Here is a 23,480-nt window from a genome sequence, read left to right as displayed (position 1 = left end):
CCACCTCTTTACTGGTTGGCAGAATGATACAACCTCTAGTTAATAATTCTAGTTTCTTTACAGCCTCAGAATAATCTTCTTCATTTAATCACTCAGAGCCATGTGTGAGCTCCTGAAATGCTGTCTAATTACTGCTGAACCCTTGCAGTTTGGTCACTGCATGTTAAAAGGGCATCACACACAGTGCTTTCACTATTGATGTAAGCCAACACAAATTAAAGCCCTAGACTTGGCATTTGCTGAACCACAAAAAAATTTGCAACTGTACGGCTTTGGGTTGCACACACAGCGAGCACAGTGGTCACAAAGACACATCGGGGGAACAATTAAGACAAAGAAATACCACTAACAATCTAATAATAGTTGTCAATAACCTCAGCGATAGATGGACCACAGACTTTATTGCTTTGGCATTAACATATTTAAAATGCCAGCCTCCTTGTGCAAGAGCAGTGGATTTATGCCGACATCCCCCGGTTGATTAAATGTGATGTTTCAGGGTAAAATACAGCCTTGGTGAAAGGAAGAGGAGAAAGTCAGGGGAGGCCAGGCTCACACTGCATGTGTACGACATCTTAATTGCATCAATGATTATCCCTCCACATTACGCTTTCCCTGCTCATATTTATAGTTGTGTCCAATTTTCATTATGCTCTTCATTATGGCACATAAATAACCTGCGTAAATGTGCCGGCACACCACGACACACCCCATAACATTGCCAAGTGATATCCATCTTGCCCCCCAGTGATTCAACATTACCTGGCTGAATTATGTCTATTAGCTGCATGTGGCCCCTCCCACTCCATCAGGACAGCAGTCTGCAGATGACAGCATTAACTTTTAAGGCTTTATAGCATCTTCTTTACCCAACACATACCATTAATCCACTTAACGGCCACCATGACCCCTTTCATCGTGTTTCATAAAATAAAAATATGAATAAAGCCCATTACAGTCTCTATTGTGGAGAGTCTCAGTGATAAATCAGAGTAGTTCTATTAGAAGGATTGCCTCTGTGACAAGTCAAATTGGCCACACTAAATCATCAGTGCTGTTTGCTTTATCAAAGCACCCTTTTGCTCGTTTTAATGCTAAAAGCTGGAAACTTTAACTTTCCACACAGTTTGATCCTTTTTGGCACTTCAGTTGCTCATGCGCAGATCTCGGACTAATATTTACCCTTTTAGTGAGTATTACAAGACTGAATCGCATTGAATCTTCCACAGTGTTTTATTTTCTACTCATTTTCTACTGTTGATATTAATGTGTAAAACTACAAAAAGTACCTCCTTTACAATTGTCTCCAAACACACTTTATTATTGTCTGTCGAAGAGGTCCAACCACACACAGGGATGACACTCATCAAGTCGAAACATGGCAGGTATATTTTAACTGACAACTTAAAGCTCTTCTAATCAGTTTTTACATTACAATACATAATGAGTATATGCATGTGAACTTTATTCGGGGTTATTTCACAATTCAGCAGGTCCCCTCAACTCAATATAATTGGGATACTAGCAGCCCGTGACTATTTTGGTCCACTCCCATGCGTGGTTACATTTTCATCTGAAATGTTTTTTGTTCAGAAAAAAAATATAAAACCCCAAAACACTATACTAATAGGCTATACAAATAGGAAACTGCAGACGGGGTAAGTTGATGGATACCTGGTGAACATATCGCATTAAGCAGCTAAAGAGCACTTATTTTTGCTTAGGTGGTAGAGTGTAAAACAGCTAAAAGGTGAGTGAATATAAAAAAAAAAATCATCAAATAGAGCCAATAGTAGTGCCAATCAAACTAGACACGGCCCCAAATATACCGCTTTTTGAGACTTAATATCTAATTAAGTATGAAATTATTTTCAGAAGGACAGGCAGAACATAAATCAGATGGAGTGAATTTAGCGAATGCCACCATATTGACTTGAGAAAAAATTTATCGTCTTCGTATTTCATGAGAAGTTGAATGGGAGTCTACGGAACCAGAGGCTTTTTGGAGCCAACCCCTAGCTGCCCTCAGTGGTATTGCACTTTAAGGCACTTCCGCATTGGCATCCACTTTTATATACAGTCTATGAGTGTAATACAGTGAAATGGGTTGACTGTATCTTTGGGGTTTAACAAATGTTTCAAGAGCATTTTCGTCCCCAAAAAACATTTGCAAAGCAAATTTTTCTCAATGTTTTAATCCTGCTTTTTTGTGTATCTCGGAGAAAACCGCCAACTGTCAATCACTGCAACAGTGTTCAACCACTGGGTGGACTGTGGAAGAAATCACCCACATGCATGTGAAATGTTTTGCACACACGAGACAAAGAAAAAAAACAAGAGGTCAGAAGCTCTTTTTAGATGTTTCTATTTGCATAGTTATTTTTTTCTGTTTGTTTTTTTTAAAAGGAAACTAAAGGAGAACTAGTATCACTTTCATTTCAGTCAGAATTGTTGAAAACTTGTATTTCTACCAACCTTGCTATGAACTACTGTCTCAATCGCCAGAGACCCATCAAATATAATATAAATGTTGAAAAGGAAGGCCTTTTAACCTCATCCAAAGGCATAACTGCCAGAATCTATTAGCCATGTCTACATTCTATTATATTTGCACATTAAATAAAGACCAAGACAAAGAATCTGCATTCAGGACGATTCCCATCACGAGGTAACCATCTTCCGAGCCAGGCCAAAGGCCAAGCACACAGTGTACAAGTTGATTGTGCACGTGCCTATAGTGGAAACATTGGCGGATGAGAAACTGAGGTCCAGATACTGTTGAATTATGGAGCAACCCCTGCCTGGAAAGAATTAGTTATTCTTGCGTGGTTTCAACAAAAAACAAAACCAGAGTCTTCTGTTTTCACCTTTTTCCGTTCCCACCGTGCTGTCTGTTACTTAAAATTCTTCTTTGTGGAGATGAGAGCTCTGCTTTCACTTGAAAGAATTATCTTGTTATTTATTCTCGTGCAACGCTGGGCAAAACTCTGCTTACATTAACAGGTAACAACCCTTGTGATTGAGCGTCACATATAATTTGTTGTTTGGGCAATACAAACCAGTTCACGGGAGGACACAGTAATGATAAATGGAATTATGCTTAACAAAAACGCTATCACTGGCTGTGGTACAAAGGCCTTTCAGTAAATTCTCAATTTGAGGATCTAACACTGCCCTTGAATTGTTTAGGCCCAACTGGGACGGTGTTGGAGGAATTAATTTCAGATATTACCAAACAGTGGGATACACAGCTCCCCAGGCACCGCAGACAAAATCTTTCATCCCTGTTAAAAAAAAATTGAATGGGGACTTAAGGAGAACACAGATAATTCAATCTTTATCTGCGGCAAGACACAATGAAATCTTAAGTTTCCATGGGATCCTCTTACCTCAAAGGAGCATACTGGAATGAAAGGACAACACATCTGAAGCATCTGCCTTCTGCTCTCCAGCAAACGAGTAAAAGAAACATACACAGACACACATTCTCTCAGAGATGAGAACAGACAACATGAAAGGTTCTCATCAACATATCAAAGCTGAAACTTCCTGTTCAACATGCTATATGTGAACCCAGTGGATGCCAACGAGGTAACTTACAGCCCGTTTCTGCAACTACACACCATTTATATATATCGCTCTGACAGCTCCTGCAGAAAGCAGACAGTTACAGATCGAGATAACTCTCAGGTGTCAGATATACATGCACGCACACACAAACACGGACATGTTTGGCATTCTGCTCCACCACCACCAGCCCCTCTCTCTCACGCTCTCACATTTACACCCTCACAATGTATGCGAGAGTGTTTTAAGGAGGAGATAGCGTAGGAATGAGTGAAATGAACAACTCTGGCTTAGTAACGTCAACTCTGACTGAGATACCCAATAACAGCGTATAGATCGCAGACAAGCTCCACTCCAGCATTATGGTTGTCAACGTGCATCTAATCCACCAGTGTGAGGAACCGTTGCACCAAGTCAATATGCAATTTGAGGCAGGTTGACAGAAAACATTGGATTGATTGATTTTGACCTTTTTGCCTGACAGTACCTGCTGTACACATTCTCCACAAAATAATGAAAAGTGTTGAAGTCCTTATATCTTTAGGTTCTGCCTCTTTTCTTCTCCCCAAATAAGCACCTGTTGTTAATCCCACTCATATGTCTGGCTGCAGGTCTGCTCTCTCTACTTTATCTCTAAAAGCAGGGGGAGACAGACTCAGGGGGGTGATACCAGCCATATCGATTTGTGCAAACACACACACACACACACACACACACACACACACACACACACACACACACACACACACACATACTGTAGGCACACACTTAACCATTCGTTGTGGAAAGCTTTGCTATAATCCTCAAGATTTAACTCCATTTATCCCACGCTACAACTACACGGTGATCCGTGATGAGAATGACTGGTGTTTCTCACATTAATAATGCAATAACAACAACACAATAACGATGTATAATTGTAACGTACAGTATAAAACTCGTATTTTGAAAGATGCTGTTATATTATCCATGCCAGCAGCACAGTTGAATGCAGTGTCAATTATTTTGACAGTCTGACAGGTTTCCACATGATGGATGGTGATCTTCTGAGTTTTCCTGTTGTGTCATCATGAGGTTCACACTCGTAGTTCTGAGGGAGACAACTCAAACAACTACTGATGATGGCTTGTCATGAAATTTGGTGGAGGAAGAAAGTTCAGCCTTTGGGGAAGGTTCTTGTTTCCCCTTGTTTCTTGTTAACTATAGACACAATTTGTCATGTGAAAACATCTTTGAAGTGTCATCCATTTTACTCACCCTGTGATGGACACGGGTCCGGGGAATAAATGGCAAGCATATTTAAGTTCAACAAACTGTAACATGATCAGTAGCACAACTTACTCCCATGTAGCTCAATTTGCCCCTCATTAGGGATAAGGGACCACTTTCTTTTTTGGAAACTCATGTTTTCAAACAGTTTATTTCACTACATGTTGAAATACTTTTACATATAACTTACCCCGTTCTCCCCTAGATTTGAAATCCACTGAATACAAATCACTTTGCTGTTCCCTTAAACTTTTGAGTGACACTATCAGGTGAAAAATGTATTCAGGTTTTTGACAGTGTCTTTTAAAAGTAATGAACTGCATGAGTTTCAAGTGCACATTCTGTTTTATTCTCAAGGGCAAATGTCGGCATGCTACCACCCTAACATGGCAATTAGACTACCTAGTAGGTGATTTGTTATTTCGAACAGGGGGGGGCGGGAGAGGGGGGTTAATGGGAGCATTCATCAATACAATGTGATTTATCAGGAGGCATATATTTCCATTATAGATTCTAACTGGCACAAACCTCAGGGAGATAAAGGATCAATGAGTGAAGGCAGAGTAGACTAAATATTCAGTGAATATGCACTCCCTCTGCGGCGGCAGGTTAACGAGGCGGGATGCATTTACCAACAGTAAGGAGGTGCCCCCCCTCAAATTAGCTACTTGCTTAACAGTAGCATGTTGGCATTCTCATTGCGAGCATCAGCGATGTTAGCATTTAGCTCAAAGCCGAACTGTGTGCAATTCCAGTTTTCCACAGTTACTAGCATGGCTGTCGAGAGTTGGTCTTAAGACGGATGCAACAGTAAAGCTGAACTCGACTGCTGTCAACATCAACAAGATAAAGACTGTATTCCGTCACAAGCTAAAGCCTCTCACCCTGTTTTGGTGAGAAATGGAAGCGATCAAGCACATTTCAAGCTGATACGACATCTTATTGGTGCATTGAGGGGATAATACAGTGTGGAAGGTCACAATTCAAACATCCTTTTCCCTTCAGATGTAGCGAGAAAATAGAAATCCCTTCAGAGAGGAAGCAAGGAGCTCTCATATCAATCCATCAAACGGAGAAGTCCAAAAAATGCCACTTCTAAATGAAATTCTCTTGTCTTGTGGCAGAGCTCAACTTGAAAAGGCCGGTCACATGTGGGTTTAAATAAAAATCTATTTTCTGGGATGAAAATCAAACTGGCCATCATGCTGTCCTGCCTCACCTCTCTCTTGGGGACTTGTCACATTTATAACATGTAGTCATTTTCTCAGCTGTCAAATCATGCTCTTACCAAGCCATGCTCCCCAACCCATCCTGTCAGCTTCTAATTCTAATCTGCTAAAGCTGTCTGTGTGTGTTGATTCAAGTACAGTTTTTCAAAAATGTCTTTGATAATGAAGAGGAATGAATCTCCTTATAATTCCAGTGTGTGTTCGGTAAGGGTCTGGACAGAGGTGACACAGCATATAGGTCATGACAGAGGTTAGTACTGTATTAGTGACTGTCACTGGCAGGACAGGAGAGTGCAGACACCAGGGCAGCCCTCTCCCTTTCACTCACAGTCTCTCTCTCTCACACACACACACACACACACACACACACGCACGCACAAACACACACACCAGCGATTTTCTGAAACTCCGCAGCTTTCTGTCATGGATCTGAGCCAGAAGGCCGTGACACACATGGAGGGCAGTGTCTGGAACAGGAGGACGTGTCCAGTCTGTCTTTTGGTGTGTATGCACACACATGCATGACACAATGTTCACATATGACAGGGGAGCCTGACCTGCCACCATCCAAACTGTTTGTCCTTGCCAAAGATTCACAATAAAAAATAAGAAGTTTTCAACTTATTTTGACACTTTTTAGATTTTTCCTATTTTTCAGCTCCATATTCAAAGATTTGCTCCATCTAAGCACAGATGGAGCCTTTGTATCAGTATCCACTTCTCAAAGTTGACTTATGGAAATGTGTCTCATTACTTCTGCCTTCTTTTCAGTTCAGACTCTCACATAAAAACATAACGATCCAAGCTGTTTCTGTTGTCTGCTGCGTCAGTCAATGATTTTTTTGATGTTCTAAGTCTCTTCGGTTTCTATCCTCAGAAAGTCGGGGATAATTATGGGAGTAAAAAGGCTCGCTATCAGAGCAGATTAACAACATCTCACACGGCTGAACTCCTCGCTCCCTTTTATCTCCTCAAAAGCAGCAGAAGAGAAGAGGTGTTACGCAACTGTGCACCTTAGGGACCCAGCCGACTTTCCACCCAACTTCTGTCTGTCTCTGCATGTCTAGGGTGTCTGCTCGTCCTCTGCTATTTGATGTGCATGTTTGAAGCAGCCCTGCAACCGGGGCGGAGAGGATGTGCCTGTTGTTCGCAGCTCTTCGCTGCTTTGCTCCTCTCCCTCGGGGGAAGAGTTTCAAAGCGTGGCAAAGTTGGACCTTTCCTGGTTCTACACTTAACACCTTCTCAAATCACAGTGCCCTGGTGCTGGATAACTTCCTTCCCACCTTTTTCTTTTATCATTCCTCCAAAGACCCCCTTTCATTAGATGCATTTTGAAAGACCTGCCTTCTTTCTACTGTCATTTAGTTATAATATTTCCTTTGTAAGAATCTGCTGCAAATTATTTCTGCAAAAATTTGTTTAACAAACCAGAACTAATGTGGTGTTCCTTAAAAAAAAAAAAAAAAAAAAAAAAAAAAATACTAGATAATGTCAGGGAGAACAAATTATATTACACATTGAAAATGCAAAACATTTACAAGATTTCTACTCCGTCTACTTACGAGAAACAGCTTTTATTTCCTTTGTGGAAAATAAATGAACAAGTTGAACTTTGGGTTAATTAGGCTCTGGCACTTCTGGGAACATTTTCTGGCACTGGCTTTCTGGTTTGTTTCCCTCTCACTTTACCACAGAAAGTACCCAGAGATACCAATAACTGAATCAATGGTCAAGAGGAAGCAAAATTTATGAGAGCCTGTCGGAATGAAAATAACTTTATGCTGTAAAAAGGCATTCACATCAAAATAATTCTACTATGTGAATGGTTTTCAAATCTGCTTTCCTTGACTTCAGTCATTGTTGTGTTTTTATCATTTCCATAAGTAGCGTCGACTCCCTCGGAGATCCAAAAGAGAAAAGCGACATGTAGCTCCTTTGCACTAGAAATAATCAAAACAAAAACTAAATCTAAATTGAACACGTGCTGCTTCAGGGTCCAAACTGATTACCAACGTCAGATTTTCCCAACTTGACTTGATCAGATTTGTACAGACAAGCAGCTTCATCAGAAATACAAACACTGATGGGAGCTCTCTCAGATCAAACATTTCTGCTGATGTCGGATCGTCGTTGATATTTCAGAGTTTTTCATATTGTAGTTTTATGTCTGGGATGGATTACATTTTAATCTCAGTATGAAGAAATATGTAGAAAAGGCCGAGCTCTCTATGAAGCTCATGCTTTTACCAAAGTGTTATATACTGTACATATCAAATGGAGCACGGCCCACGAGACACTTGTAGTACAAAGAGGGGAGAGACATGCAGAAGCAGCACACAAATATCAATCTACAAGTCATACATAGAGGACCACGGATTTCCAGCTAGATCAGCAGATATTCGTGAACATGGATAATTCAATCTGGAGAATTAACCCCGAAGAGAAAGATGTAGATGTACAGGCTCTATATAGGAGATACTGTCATGTCCATGCCCACTTAAATGTTTATGCCCCGAAAAAAGATGACAGATGATGTTTAATACTGAAGACATACAAACTATTTATTTCTGGAATAATACACACACATTTTTGAGGTAATTATCCAAGCGGCTTTTGCAAGTCATTATACTTTCATGCTTTATCAGACTCTCCATGAAAACGTGGGCTGAGGCAATAATTTCTGTTTTTGCAGGAAGGTGCAGAAATGGCTTTGTATGACAGATATAAACCAATTAGTGTGTTATGCTGACCAATAATTTCTAACAAACATTTTGGCTCAGAAAATGCAGGCGAATAAATAGTTAAGTGACCTCAGCTTCTCATACAGCTGTGCATTTTTGGCCAAAGACGCAAATGGAGGAAATATCAGCCTATTTAACAAGATAAACAAATATGATGTTATACGGTCTATGTTAGAGCTAAAGTGAAGGGCTTAGATATTTGGTAGTCTTTAAAAAAAAAAATCCCCCTTGCACAATTATTTACAGGCCGTTCTGGGAACCTGATAAATAAAGAATGATTTGACAAGATAGGAGGTTTTAACTTTAAATTTAAGGCTGTAAATATTTTTACTTTGATTGTTATTTCTAGACTCGACTAGCCTTGAACAAAAAAACACTTCAAAGTTTTATGGTAAAATATAAAAACAAGAAATAAGTAGGAAATATGTTTATGCCCAATAGATAAAGTAAAATTTAATTTACCTAGATATTTATCTAGAAGTCATGTGGGTAACGTTTAAATAAATTACAATGACAAAGGGGTGATACTACATAGTTGTGCTGCATCTCCAGGACCTGACAATGAAGTCATCATTTGATATACATTTACAGTGTGTCACCTCATATAATCTGGTTTACCCTCGTAGTTGCATGATAAAAAAAAAACAACAAAAAAAAAAACATCTGCTACATGTGAGACGAGTCCAAACCTATGCAATAAATAAACGTCTTAACTTCTTAGTCTCAGGAGTAGACGGTGCCTTAAACACACCACTAGTGGTCAGTGATTAGCTGGGAAGTCCTCTAATTTATACTACGTGATCAGAACGTGACATAGGTGTCTGTCAGCCCGTGAACGGTGCCAGTAAGGCCTCCACACAGCAGGTGTTGAACTGGGTATCACTGTGGCTGACTGCCATCTCAACTTTATCCCAGTGCTATTGGTCCACACTCACTTAAATGACTTAGTGCCACTCAAGAACAGATCAGCATGCTTACGGTGCAGGGTGTTAATGAGAGGACCTTAGCGTTTTCCGCTGAGGCTGACAAAGGCCAGGTGGAGGGTGGTTATAAAAGGGAAAAGGTAGCCAAGTGGAGATGTTCTCTGTACCTGTATAGCCCTACAGGCCTCGGCCCTTTTCATCTGTAAGCACCAGCTGCTCCGCTGCACACAGGCCTGAAACGCAGGTAAGAAACTTTCCCTATATTCACTCAGTCTTTTAACTGTTAAAATTTATGTGTATAATAACCAGGATGAAAATAAAGTGTAGCATGGCCAGGATCTATAATTCAACTAATCTACTTTGCCAAGGAGCCTGGCACACAGCCAAGAGGGATAGAAGAGTGGCGGGGCTCGACAGAGCGCTCTGCCAATGTTGTAATGCCTGGCACAGGTGCATTGTTAAAGACACAGTTAAAATGATTCATCTTCAGTCCAATAATCTGCCGTACAGTGCAAGATGTCCACAAAAGGTCTATATAGTTTCTAAATGACTGCTAAATATGTTTTTCACCTTGAAACAGGAGCTGAACTTTAAACCTGGGAGAACATCCATCACAATGGGATTTAACTAATAACACTAACAGTTCTGTACTGCTGGACAAATCATTCCCACTCTTGAGCACTAGAACTACTGAGCTGGACAACAAGGTGGGGACTGACATTGGGGACACACTGATTGTATTCACAGTGGTGATTCTGGGAAATTGGGATTATTTCTAGTTTAGATGGTGCCGTTATAAAATAAGGCTCAGCAGGGGATAAAAGTGAAGCAAAGGGAATCAAAATAAAAATCAATTTTCTATTTACTTCAAAAGGTGCTGTGTAGGAACGACATTAAACATAACTTTGGATGGCTGATCGAGAAAAATTCTGTTTGCAAATATTAAGTATGAAGCATGAAAATAAAGTTCTGAGTTTAATGCGAACTTGAAAACTGCTCTTTTGGTAACATCATTATCATCATATGAAGCCTTATTACCACATCAACCCCCCCCCCCCTTCCTGAAGAACATCATGAAGACCACTCTGGTCATTAAAACGTAATTTATAACTTTTCTTAATCTTGCCGTTCGTCAGTTGTCTGTAATAGTCTGCTTTGGCTTGTGCTAATTTGGTAGATTCGAGACAAATGTCAAGCATTGACTCTCCTGCAGACCTTGTTCCACTGTGGCGTTTCATCCTGCCCTTTGATTTCCAATGGAAAAATTAATTATTCAGTTTTCTGCTTACTTCAAAGCCCTTATTTTAGAGTAGGGGTATCTCTGCGTGCCTTCCATGTTGCCTCTGTGCTATTATACTCGGCTTGCAGCTATCTGATGGAATCTCACAAAAACGTAGCAAAGTATCAAAGTAACTAAAAGTTATTGAAAGAAAGTGGTTTTGTAATGCCAGAGTGCCATCAAGAGAGGTCTGATCACATTTCAACATCACATCATCCTCCAACTTTCATGATGGCATTAAGTATTGATGGGTGGATTCAGTTTTACACTTTGTCTTTGAAACCCAACGATGAAAATTCGATCTGATGGGTGCTATTTTATGCGTGAAGCTTTCGCTTTTGTGCTCTGTCCAAGCGGTCTCCCTCCCATGGCCAGGGTACCATGGATGGTGTCAGTGCTGTTGCTGCTGGCGCTCTGCTCCCCGGGGGGGTCCTTGGCCCCCGTCCAGCACCTGTGCGGCTCCCACCTGGTGGACGCCCTCTACTTTGTATGTGGCGAACGGGGATTTTTCTACAATACAAACCGACACCACAAGCGGGATCTGGAACATCTGCTGGGTAAGACCGCTTCAACTCTGGAAACGCTTTGGACTTTTTGTTTGATTTGTGTAACATATGTTTAACCATCCTCTCGATGGTGGGAGTTCAGAGAGGAACAGTATGGCATCGCCCCGAGACCCCAGTCTGGCTTTGTGACTTCAGTCTCTGTCCACCCTGTTCAAAGTCCAGACTCAGTCCAATGAAAATGCCAAATTAGATGCTGGCTGGAGGAAGAATGTTTTGGGACACCAAGCCGAAAACTTTACTGAACTAAATCTACGTCTTTGTCCGAGCCATCATTAGTGTGCGTAGCCTCTCCCCAGCCTCTTTTGATTTCAGTGCTGTGGCCAGGGTTTTGGCTCCATATTGTTGCCTTCAACATCTACGATGTGACAAATCCATGCATCACAAGTCTTGTGAAATCCCCAAATTCCTCATTATGTTGTTCCCAACACGCATTATTTGGATCTTCCACCTCAAACAATCTGTTGATATTTTGAAGTTAACATTAGGGGTGTAAGTAAGCTACGATATGCCTCTGCTGGAGCTCCACCATATCTCCTCTTGATGTAGAGACTAACGAGACTAAATGGATTGGGGAGATCAGATTAACTAGCCATTAAGTCTGCATTAAGTGTGAAAAGTAAATGGTATTTTTTTTTAGGTTTGCACAGCAGTGGCAGGATTTAACATGGGGCTATGGAAACTTTCTTCACTTCAAAGGGTTCCGGTCTAAAAGGGCCAGACAGGAGCAGCGGCTGTGGAGGGCTCTGTCTGGCCGTAATGAGCCCAAGGTGAAGAGAGGCATCGTGGAGCAGTGCTGCCACAAGCCGTGCAGCATTTACCACCTGGAGGGCTACTGCGACTGACTCGCCACTCCATGACTAGCACCACTCATAGCTTGTAAAAAATAAATAAATAATACAAAAAAGAAGGTCCCGAAGTCCATTTCTGACCCGATACTTGCTGGATATGTCTTATCAACTGAAGGAAATAAAGCTTCATGACCCATAACCCAAGGCTCCTCTCTGCAAGTATGTGAATTTGTGTTCTTTGTAGCCGGTATGTGTGTGTGTGGATGAAATGTGGGTTGCGGCAGGCTTTTTGCTCTGCTTCAACCTGTGGCTGCAGTCTTAGAGTGCTCTCTACTGGCTGATGACAGACATGGTCTGAAAAGAGGCTCTGTGCACAGCGCTTTTACACTGGAGGAAATGATTAAACCTCAGTAACACTTCTGTTTAAAAAGATGATTTAATCTGTCTTTATTTACAAAAGAAGAAAGATTTAGAAAGAGCTATCCCACGTTAAAAAGTTACTGGTCCTGCTACCCTTAAAAACTGCTAAAGAGGTTACAAGGACCAAAATTCTAAATTAATTTAATAAATTTCGTCTTCCACTACAATCTATGCATCCATCCACTTCTTCGTTATTTTTAAACACTGCTCCTGTAAACACACATTTGCTCCTAACATTTCTTTTTAAAATCAAAGCAGATAGTTAGTCCTCATAGGATCTATGTCACAATTTGACCTAAAGGCTGTAAAACACCAGCATGAATAAAGTTTACACGAACTGATAAAACATCACCAAACACACCAAACCTCAAGTGATATTAGTTGGCCCATTAGCTCTCAGATCTTGTCCATTAGAAGAAGCTCCACTAGAAATAATGGCTTCCTAACAAAACACAGAATCAGAATTTTTTTTTTTAAATGTTAAATTCTTATTATTTCTTCAAAGTCGTGGAATGTGTATAGATTCAAGGTGTTGTATTGCAAAGTCGGGTTAGTGCTCACCTTCTTTAAGAGGTTCGGTGGTTTCAGTTTGCCTGTTCTCCTTGTCGTGTTGGAAAGCTTTTCTGGGGTCAAACCTGCGGCGAGGAGTGCCAGGAAGCTTTGACTTCAGCTGCTCCAGATCGCTCTTCTGCCGGCTCACCTGGGAGCGAAGCTTAGACACCTCCTACACAGACACACACAAAGGGAAGGGGGATGAAATCCACGCTCATGAGCTAGAGACCAAAAATGTGTTTTAGAAAGCAGACAGCGCTGCTCTCACATTTCACCTGTCTCAGGGAGATGTTCTCATCTTTCAGCTTCGTCACGTGTTTAATCTTCTGCTTCTGGTTCTGGTGTCCCAGGAGACGAGCGTAAGCGTCAGCTAATTTGTTTAATTCCTCCTGGTTCGCCCCATTCTCGTTAAGCAGTACATTTCGCTCTGCTGCAAACGCATTGAGTTGTTCCTGCGGGGACACACACACACACACACACACACACACACACACACACACACACACACACACACACACACACACACACACACACACACACACACACACACACACACCGACGTAAACATTAAGAAGCTTTTAATTCACCCGTTTAGTTTGACTTCAACTAGCATGGATTGAACACTGAACAGTGAACATTGAAGCTGTGAACACAACACTGACACATTGTTGACCTAGGTAGGTAGGTAGGTATTTACTGTATTAATCCCCGAGGGGAAATTTTTTCGCTACAGCAGCATACAGAAGCAATAAGATAATAATAGAAATAATAGAATAAAATAATAGAATAGAATAGAATAGAATAATAGAAAAGCAATAAAATAGCAGTAAATAGCAGTAAAAAATATAAAATATAAAATGCACAGTATATACAGTACATTATATATCTATATATATTATATACAAACAAACCAAGAAACACAGTCAACATATTATGAATATGATGAAGGTGTTGGTAACATTAGCCTTCATTTAAGTAGTTTCTGGCCACCTGATTAAGTCTATATTCTCCAGAAACATTTGAGGGTAACATCTGCACTGTTTTTTTTACTACTGGGTCTCTAACTGTCAGCCAGCCATTTGATGCCAGGCAGGTTGTGTAAAGCGGATTTATCAGAGCTGTGGGGCTCAAAACAAGATTGATGAAGACCTGAAAACCAAAACAATGAGCTCCAAGACACTTCACAAAGCAGAGCTGAATAGTACAGATAGGGGAAAAGTATCTGTTGGTTCATCGGTATTAGCACATTTCCCATTAACATAAGAAAATTGATTAGTGCAGCTTTAATGAAAGCAGTTCTGGGCTATTCTGGAGATTTCATATGTGAACATGACTGACCTGAAATGGGCGAACTTTTGCAAACAGCTCCTCATATTGTTTCCTCCAGAGCTCCGTCTCTGATCTTGGGGAGCTTCAAAGAAAGAAATTATACGATAAAATCACCAAATTGTGAAAAAAGACAAAAAAAAATCTCCAGATCGCACACAAATCTCACCTGTTCTCTTGTGCTTCATTTATTTGTCTTTGGAGCTCCCGTCGCTGCTCCTCCATCTCCCACTGTAGTGTAACCTTCTCCTGAGTCAGCACTTCTACCTGTTCTTTCATAGCTCCTTTGTCTTGCCGGTGTTCTTCCAACTGCTGCTGCAGAGCCCGCGTCTTCTCCTCCACAAGATCTAATTGGGCCTGGAAGCTCGCACCCTCTTGCTCGAGCTCATTGAGGCGAGACTGAAGCACATTTCTGTCCTGCTCGGCCGTGCTTAGTTGACTTTCAAGAGCACTCCTGGACTGGTCTTTGAGTTCCACTTGAGACAGCAGACTCTTCCTTTTCTCGTCTTCTCTCTCGAGCTCCTCCTTTAGGCTGATCACCTCTGACCTGACCTGCTGGTGGTCTTTCCTTTCGGCCTCTAACACTCCTTTTTCCTCCTGAAGGGCCGTCTGAATTTTAACTCTCGCCTCTCTTTCTTGTTGGAGCTGCTCCATTATTTCCTTTATTTCCTGGTTGACCTCCTCCAACAGTTCCTGGGCTTTTTCCCTCTCATCTTGGAGTCGAGCTAAAATCGGACCCGTCTGTTCCTCGAGTAGTCCCAGTGCCTTTTCTTTCTCTTTTGTCTGCAGCTGCAGCTCCTGCTGTAGCTGACTGATTTGAGCGGCGTGGCCTGCCTCTGTGCCCTTCAACTCCTCATCTTTTTGTGTGAGAAGAGTCTGGGCCTCCAGCAACACTCTACCAAGTCAAGGGGAAAAAAAGAGAATATAAATAAAATAGAGCAATGAAAATTATTTCAACACAGACCAATGGTGAATTTTAAGCATACCTTGAATTCTCCTCCCTGGCTTTGGCTTCAGCTAACTGTCTCCCCTGGTGCTCCTCTAATTCCTCCCTCACTCTCCTGATCTCGTCCTCTTTCTGTTTGACCAGTTTATCCATCTCCTCCTTTACTTGCTGGGTCACTATGTCCACCTTTGCTTCCAGGTTGCTCCGTCTCCCCTCAGCTCCCTTTAGAGCCTCTTTGGTGCTGAAAAGTAAGACAAGCACTCTGTGAAGCTCACGCGCCGACAGAATTTTTATTTTAAAGCCAACACGAATCAAACTGCCTTTCAAGAAATACATCAAGAAATACTGACATCCAAGCGCTCACCTTTCCAGCTCAGTGACAATATCTCCCATCTTGCTCAGTGAGTTTGTGCATGCCTCTTGGAGCTCTCTCACAGCAGCTAAATGTTCCTCTTTCAAAGCTGTCACATCATTGCTCTTCCTAGAAATGACAAGCACACAGATTGGATGTGTTAAAATTGCTATCATTGCTTTACAGTCCTAAAATAAATAATTTGCTTGTGTCAAAGGATTGACAGCACCATCATAAATTTTCTATATTTTGTATCCTCTCCGATTTCTGAAGTATTAGTCGGGTAAACATCCATACAAATTCGTAGTGTTCCATTGACAGTGAAGTGCACAACAGAGCTTCAACAACACCTTAGACCTGAAACAACTGCCGGATTAATCAAACAGGAGAGAGATTAATCTGCAACAATGTTGGCAGCTAATAAATAATCTAAATTACTTTACAAACAAAAGTACCAAACATGACCTTCATCCGACCTTCTCAAATATGACAATTTGTCTCTTTGTTTCTCACATAGGATTGCAAAATTAATATCTTTGGATTGTTGGTTGGACCAAACAGTGATGGACGTGGCGCACTATTTTAACCAAATAACAACACAACTACAAATGAACAATGAATTGAGGAATGCAGACAATAATTGACAGATAAAAAGACAATGACTTAATCATTAGTTGGAGCCTTGGTTGTAAAGTAAACAGAAACAAAATTGCCTTCATCAGAAAATAGTGGCATGAAACTCAACAAAATTTGTGAACTGTCAGTCTGTGTAATAAATGCAGAGAACATGTTCCTCTCCATGGGCCCTGTTGGCCTTACATACAGAGGATGAAGTAGTGAGGTGTCTTACAAACTTTAAATTGGCCATAAACAGAGATAGACAGTGACCCAGTGCCTGCAACATACCCGTGATGGACTGCCGAGCGCAATTACTTTTCTCTACACTGTGTTTGGTGTATGCTGGGACATGCTGCCAGATGCCTGTGGACCTAAACAGTAACTCGAGGGCAGCGAGGACAAATCCAAAAAAAGGTGTTGTTTTGCCAGTACAGTGGGAAGTTATTTAATCTGAGAATGGCTGCAAGGCTTCAGGACTGAAGATATATAGTCATAAATATTTGTAAAATATCATCAGTAACCTAAAAAAAAAAAAAAAATCCTGTTACCTTTGAAGAACATTAACAACATGACATGGATGACGAGGGCTGGGTAGTTATCTTGACTTCAAAACCAGTTAATGAAAAATACTTTTTTTTAATCACCTATTTAATAAAAATTCATTTTATGAAAACAAAAATCACATGACTGCACAAATCTTTAGTTTCCATGCAGTTTAGAGGGGGAGAGTGTAACCCAGGTTATTTTCTGTAACTAGAATTTAGAAATGCGTCCTAAATGCCACACATGTAAATGATCAGAAGATGTTACATTTGACCAATGATCCTTAAACACCTCACAGATGGTAGCCAGAATAGTTTGGATGCAGCCTTAGATATCCAAGTTTGGTACCGAATGATGAGGCACTTTCAATAGTAGATAGTATCACAGTAATTCAGTCGGGGCCAGAAAAATATCAAAGGCCGATGGATGACTCAATCTTCAAAGGGGATGGACACACCTGGCATTAACGAGCATCTCCGCATGCCTCTTGAGTGACCACTTGTGATTACATCTCACTTCACTGCTCTACATGTAAATCATGTAATATACAGTTAAACAAACATGTGAACCTGTACAGAAACAAGAGGAGGGAGGAGTCGAAGCCACCGGCATTTAACAGAATGAGTCATCCTTACTCACTGTGGCTTCATTTTAATGTGCCGATTATTTGAAATTTTTGACGTATTTGTAAATGTCTGAACGCTTGAGTTTGTCAATTGACCCGACGACGTCAACAGGGATTTATCTATTGCAGCAGGTTTGAGGGTGTGCTAGAAATAAAAAATAATACATATATATATATATATATATATAAATAAAATAAAAATAGAGGTTTTGGTGAAACAGCTCATGTTTTTAAATCCCTAAACAGATGCCACCAGTTTGCAGGTAAATCCCTCCTGCTTCCTGCACAGCTCAACTGTGCTTGGAATCACATAGGACATTTAAAAAAAATAAAAAATAAAAGAAGAGCTGGCACAGATCTTCTGGTGTAATACCCGTTTGAAAGGAGGAAAAAGACCCCCCCCCCCCCCCCCCCCCCCCGAAACAAACAAACCTGCTGTAACGGGACGGTAACACATCGAGTCAGATACGAACACAGGAATAAGGCACCGAGAGCTGCATTCAATATCTCTACTGCTTATTCAGAGGATGTCAGTTGCGAAGTTGGTCCTTCAATGTGGTCCAGGACGTGTGTTTGCGTTCACACTGCTTACAGAATGGGACCATATGCCAAATCTAAAAACTTTCACTGATGACGTATCTACAAACAGCAGGGCAGACAATGTTCATGCTTTACAAAGCATGAGAGGTCTGAATAGATCGGATCTCAATAGGTGTTTTCAGACCAAACAGTTCTACCAACCAGAGAGTTTCCCCCAGAACCAAATAGGTTGTAAGGCCTTTTGCAGTTTACACTGTCAATATGAACTCTGAAATGTCGTACCACGACGTCAATGGAGCGACTTTTGGTCCGGGGTCATCACTTCTGCGCGCCACAACTTCAACAACAACAACAACGTGGCGGAGGACGCTGTGATCAGAGCTGTGGGCCTTTTGTGTGTTTTCTATTCGTAACGTTTATTTGTAAGCCAGTTTGAAATGAGATGCGCGACTTATGCCGTTGAAAGAGCAAGGAGAGCAAATAAGACAAAATTCCTGCGACAGTTGGCAGTACCTTACATTGTTGAGGCTGAGAAGAACACAGCACCGATGACAAAGGAGACGAGTATGTAACTCCGACATTATTGTAGCTTTATGGTGTGTGAACAAAAATATTTTGATATTTAAGTATGACGTTAAACAAATCAACCGAGGGAAAAATACAATAATACACATCCTGGTTGTGTGATCACATCAGATCACCCCGGAGTCGTGTTAATGCCGGTGTGTCCAGCCTCAGACATTTGACCTTTGATAGCTCACCTCTCCAAAAGTGCCCTAGTTTCACTCAGCTGCCTCTCTAGCTCCTTGTTTTCCTCCTGCAGCCTCTGGACGGCCTCCTGACTCTCCTCCGCCACCTCCTGCCTCCTCAGCTCCTCTTCCTCCATGACAGCCAGCTCTCCCAGCACCTCCTCCATCTCCTCCTTCAGCTGTCTCAGCCGCTGCTCAGACTCTTCCCTCTCCTGCTCCACCAGCACAGACAGGGAGTCCACAAGTGCCTGTAATGGAAACAGAAAAAGCGTCAGCAACATCCTGAACATCTGTAACTGCAGCAAATTGAGACAATTCATTTTGTGCAACCTTTTCTTTCGTCAGTTCCTCGGTAAGCGCAGCATGTTCTTCCCGCAGCTGGATCTGCCTCATTTTCTCTTCTCTTTTAGTCTCCTTCAGTGAGTTCAGCTCCACCCTCAGCTCCTCTACTCTCCTCAGCCCTTCTTCCTGAGTCTTACCTAAAACCAAACAAAACATACACCATACATGCATCACAAACTTTATATGACCTGAAACAAAAAAGACTTGTTGGATCTAGTAGAACATACTTCTCTCCTCCTCAGAGAACAGACACCTCTGTTCAAGATGTGCCACTCTCTCATCCAGCTCCTTCTCCGTTCTCCTGAGCACCTCCTTGAGTCTAACAAGCTCTGCCTCCTGCTGACAGACCATTGCTTGAGAGTTTTGAACTTCTTGGTTGGCCAACTTCATTTGCTCCTTCATGTCACTCGCAGACTTTTGTAAAGAATAAAGCTCTAGCTCTTGATCCTCCAACTTCTTCTCCATTTCCCATAAGGCATCCTTTGATGCCTGCAGCTCTTGCTGGAATTTGTGTGCCTCCTCCTCTTTTTTTTCGAGTGCAGAAGTGTGCTGCTCAAGTTCAGTCTCTAGTTGCCTGTGGAAAAGTGACAAATGAGTGCGTGTGGCATTCAGTTTAGCTAGAACCCGCTGGGAGTAAACCTGAAGCGTTTGCTTACTTTATTTTCTCCACTTGAACACCAGCAGCAGTGTCCTCCTCCGTCTTCTCTTGAATCTTCAGGCGGAGATCCTAAAACCACACAAATAGATCAAGGATGTCTTTGACTTTCAAAGAGTATACCCAAAAGATGAAAAAAGTCTGTTTAGTAAGTTTGATCTTATAGCCATACTGTAGTTTATACCTGGATCTGGTCATTGGCTGCATCAAGGTATTCCTGCAGTACTTTGATCTCCTCCCGTAGCTCCCGTATCACAGCTGGAAAATGACACAGATTTAAAGTTGATAGTTTCCACAAGCAAACCAACAAACAGAGGTGGGAACAGTGTTACCTGTAACGCTGGCGTGATTTGTATATCATGAGCAACAGTAAGGACATATGTGCATCTTTGTGTGCAGGAGACAGGCAGGGAGAAATCTTGGAATGAGGCTTAAGATTGAGTCATGAGTCAATTCAACCAACTGAGTGTAAAGTTAATAGCAGGCCGTATGCAGCACTCACCGTGTAGCCTTGCATTTTCACTCCCCAGCTCTTCGTTCTGGGTTTTTATCACTTGATGGAGCTCCTCTATAAAAGGTAAAAGCCCTGATTAGTTCTACGACACATGCTGACTACCACATTTGTCTGCCTGTTAACACTATATATATATATATATATATATATACTTATAAATCTTACCCAAGTCTTTGTTCCTGTCCTTTAAAGCTGTGACAGTCACCCTGGCAGCTTGGAGGTCAGTTTCTAACACCTTTAGTTGGCCCTCACTGTTAACCTGAAGGATACTTAACTCCTGGATACAAACACATACATTATATATAAGCACAAGACAATCTACTGCGGCTCAAAAGGTGCTCATAGACTCTTAACCCAATGAAGGAATAGTCATACCTTGTTTTTAACATCCAAATTGTTCCTGGCCTCCATCAGCTCCATTGTGAGAGAATTAATTCTCTTTTTTGTGGTATCAGCAGAAACCTAGAAAGTTTTAAGTCACATATTTATGCAGTAATGTTAATAAACATAAAATGTTTTGCTGCAGGGACAGCGGAGCACTTTCTCCAAAAGACTCCTCCAGCTCCGCTGTCACAAGGACAGATACAGGAGATCATTCCCGATACAGGAGATCATTCCCGATACAGGAGATCATTCCCGATACAGGAGATCATTCCTGATACAGGAGATCATTCCCGATACAGGAGATCATTCCCGATACAGGAGATCATTCCTGCCGACCGCAATAAGACTGTACAATAACTCACCTCTGGCAAAATCCATCACACAAGAATAACACTGTTGTCTGTGTTTCTTGATTGTTTGTATATAATATATGTATAATATATATAGATATATACTGTACTGTATATACTGTGCATTTTATATTTAATATTTTTTTTACTGCTATTTTATTGCTTTTTATTATTCTATTATTATCTTATTACTTCTGTATGCTGCTGTAACGAAAAAATTTCCCCTCGGGGATTAATAAAGTAACTACCTGACTTAACCTAACCTATTACCAAAGACACACCTGATTCTGGTGGAATATAGACTTGATTTCTAAATACACTGAAGCCTAGATACAAACATCAAAACCAAGCACACCTTGTTTTTTAGGAACTCGTTGACTTTCTTGAGCTCGGCTCTCTGTCTTTCAAGTGTGGTAACATTGGCAGCGAGGCCCGTCTTCTCCCTGACTGCAGCCAGCAGCTTGGCTTCCACCTTGTTCAGCTCCTCTTCCAGGACCAGCAACCGACGGCCCTGATCCCCTCGCTGCTGCACCAGGGAGCGGATCTGGAAAGACATAAATCGAAAGTTATCGCTCTGACAATAGGCAGTCAAAGGAAGGTACAATGACAATGTAAACACTTTCTGGTTTCCCAGCTGTTCATGGTTATAATTGAAGGACTCAAGACACTGATTACAAACAACTAAGAAGAGCATTTTCGAGATTAGCCTATAGCACACTGATGAGGCGTACCTCTTTCTCCAAGAGTTTCTGCTGCTTCCTTTCCACAGTCATGCCATTCCTCTCTTTCTTTACGCTCGACCCATCAGCCTAGGTTCAAACAAGACACAAGGTGTTATGGTGGAAGCAGTTGTAGGATTAGCAGTCATCTATGTTGAAATACCTGTATACTTACAAGACCATCAACTGAAAGAGACCTCCGGACAGGAGACACCAGGACACCTCTGGAAGGGGACGGAGGTGGCATAGCAGTCCCAGCAGCTGGACACACAGACAGTGAATACAAGTGGCATGAAGCTTCATGTTTTATACAACACTGGTCCTCGCAGCACTGTAACTCATCACATCACATCTACCCACCAGCTTTAACGGGTCTGAACCGATCCGACCTGTCGAAGGACGCAGCTCCCCTCAAGTCATCAGGTTTGATTTCATAGGAACCGGGTGGAGGCGCACAACCTTCGGCCAACAACAACACAATGTCAGCTGCTGCAATGTCGATTATCGGCATCCACAGCGTCAATCGACTATCTTCTTTTTCGTTGAAATAATGTTACATTTGCCAGCTTGCTTTGCTTGACTGGATTTCATTAAACTCCGCAAACCTAAAACATCCCCCGCTGACGAAAAGTGACTTGTTGGCTCAGCAATTAGCTGCGTCCGTCAGCTAACATAAGCTACTTACCGTTGAATAACTTACGCGTCAACTTCCTACTCGCTGCTCACAGCTTTTTAACGTCACTTACCTGCGTGCTCGTTGAACCTCTTCAAAGGCGCTCTTGAAAAGGACATTTTTGTTATCCAGTGTGTGTGACTAAATTTGATTTCTGACAATATAGCTAAGGCTGCAGCGCAGCTCCTGAAGACGCATACACAACAACAACAAACGCTCCGCCGCTGAAATTTCAAAAAACGTCATACGCACGTTTATGTACGTACAGCCAATAGGAATCCAGTCCGGGCTGACGCTACGCAGCGCGTCCTTCCTTATATGGTCTCGCATTTTCATATTTAGACCCTCCAGTAAGTTCACTTTATGTGTACATTTATATATGTGTAGTATTATAAAGTATGTATGCTTTTTATACACCCCACATCTTTTTTTTTTTTTATTTTTTTTTTTTTTTTATGTGCACCCATCAAGGTTACATGATTTTTTTTTTTTTTTTTTTTTTTTTTTTAAATCACAGAATATGTACATTATATTTGTTAAAAGTGTTTTCATGTTCTCCCTGTGCCTGCGTGGGTCTCTGGGTACTCCGGCTTCCTCCCACCGTCCAAAAACATGCATCTCAGGATAATTGGTGATTCTACAAATTGCCCGTAGGTGTGAATGAGAGCGTGTATGGTCTTTGTTTCCGTCCGTCTCTATGAATTGACCCAGTATGTAACTCTGGTAGAGAATATCCTCTCTATCTCCTTTCACTTTAATAACTTTTTTACCAAACTGTGGAATTATAAGAAAATGAGTTTAACAATGAGT

The 23,480-nt window shown here is 41.4% G+C and overlaps 2 protein-coding genes across 2 annotated transcripts; one reads left to right on the top strand and one right to left on the bottom strand.

Annotated features, from left to right (window-relative positions):
• The first annotated feature begins 11,375 nt into the window (after positions 1-11,375).
• On the top strand, positions 11,376-12,416 carry insb (preproinsulin b). The gene is made up of 2 exons (XM_069171131.1): positions 11,376-11,565; positions 12,271-12,416. Exons 1-2 carry the CDS (start codon positions 11,376-11,378, stop codon positions 12,414-12,416), a joined length of 336 nt encoding a protein of 111 aa, XP_069027232.1.
• A 363-nt stretch (positions 12,417-12,779) lies between these two features.
• Positions 12,780-22,819, bottom strand: hmmr (hyaluronan-mediated motility receptor (RHAMM)). The gene is made up of 20 exons (XM_069170918.1): positions 22,744-22,819; positions 22,358-22,456; positions 22,173-22,258; positions 22,010-22,087; positions 21,634-21,822; positions 20,920-21,006; positions 20,710-20,821; positions 20,533-20,598; positions 20,215-20,288; positions 20,032-20,102; positions 19,603-19,949; positions 19,364-19,512; positions 19,046-19,281; positions 15,971-16,087; positions 15,647-15,847; positions 14,830-15,555; positions 14,673-14,745; positions 13,610-13,786; positions 13,344-13,506; positions 12,780-13,224 (listed from the first exon to the last, which is right to left on the bottom strand). Exons 1-20 carry the CDS (start codon positions 22,787-22,789, stop codon positions 13,208-13,210), a joined length of 3,114 nt encoding a protein of 1,037 aa, XP_069027019.1. The 5' UTR covers positions 22,790-22,819; the 3' UTR covers positions 12,780-13,207.
• Positions 22,820-23,480: the final 661 nt, after the last annotated feature.

Source organism: Embiotoca jacksoni, unplaced genomic scaffold (assembly GCF_022577435.1).
Source record: "Embiotoca jacksoni isolate LCO1_2020_lvr unplaced genomic scaffold, fEmbJac1.0.p SCAF_5, whole genome shotgun sequence".
NCBI classification, from domain to species: Eukaryota; Metazoa; Chordata; class Actinopteri; family Embiotocidae; genus Embiotoca; species Embiotoca jacksoni.
This window is presented reverse-complemented; position numbering and strand designations above follow the sequence as displayed.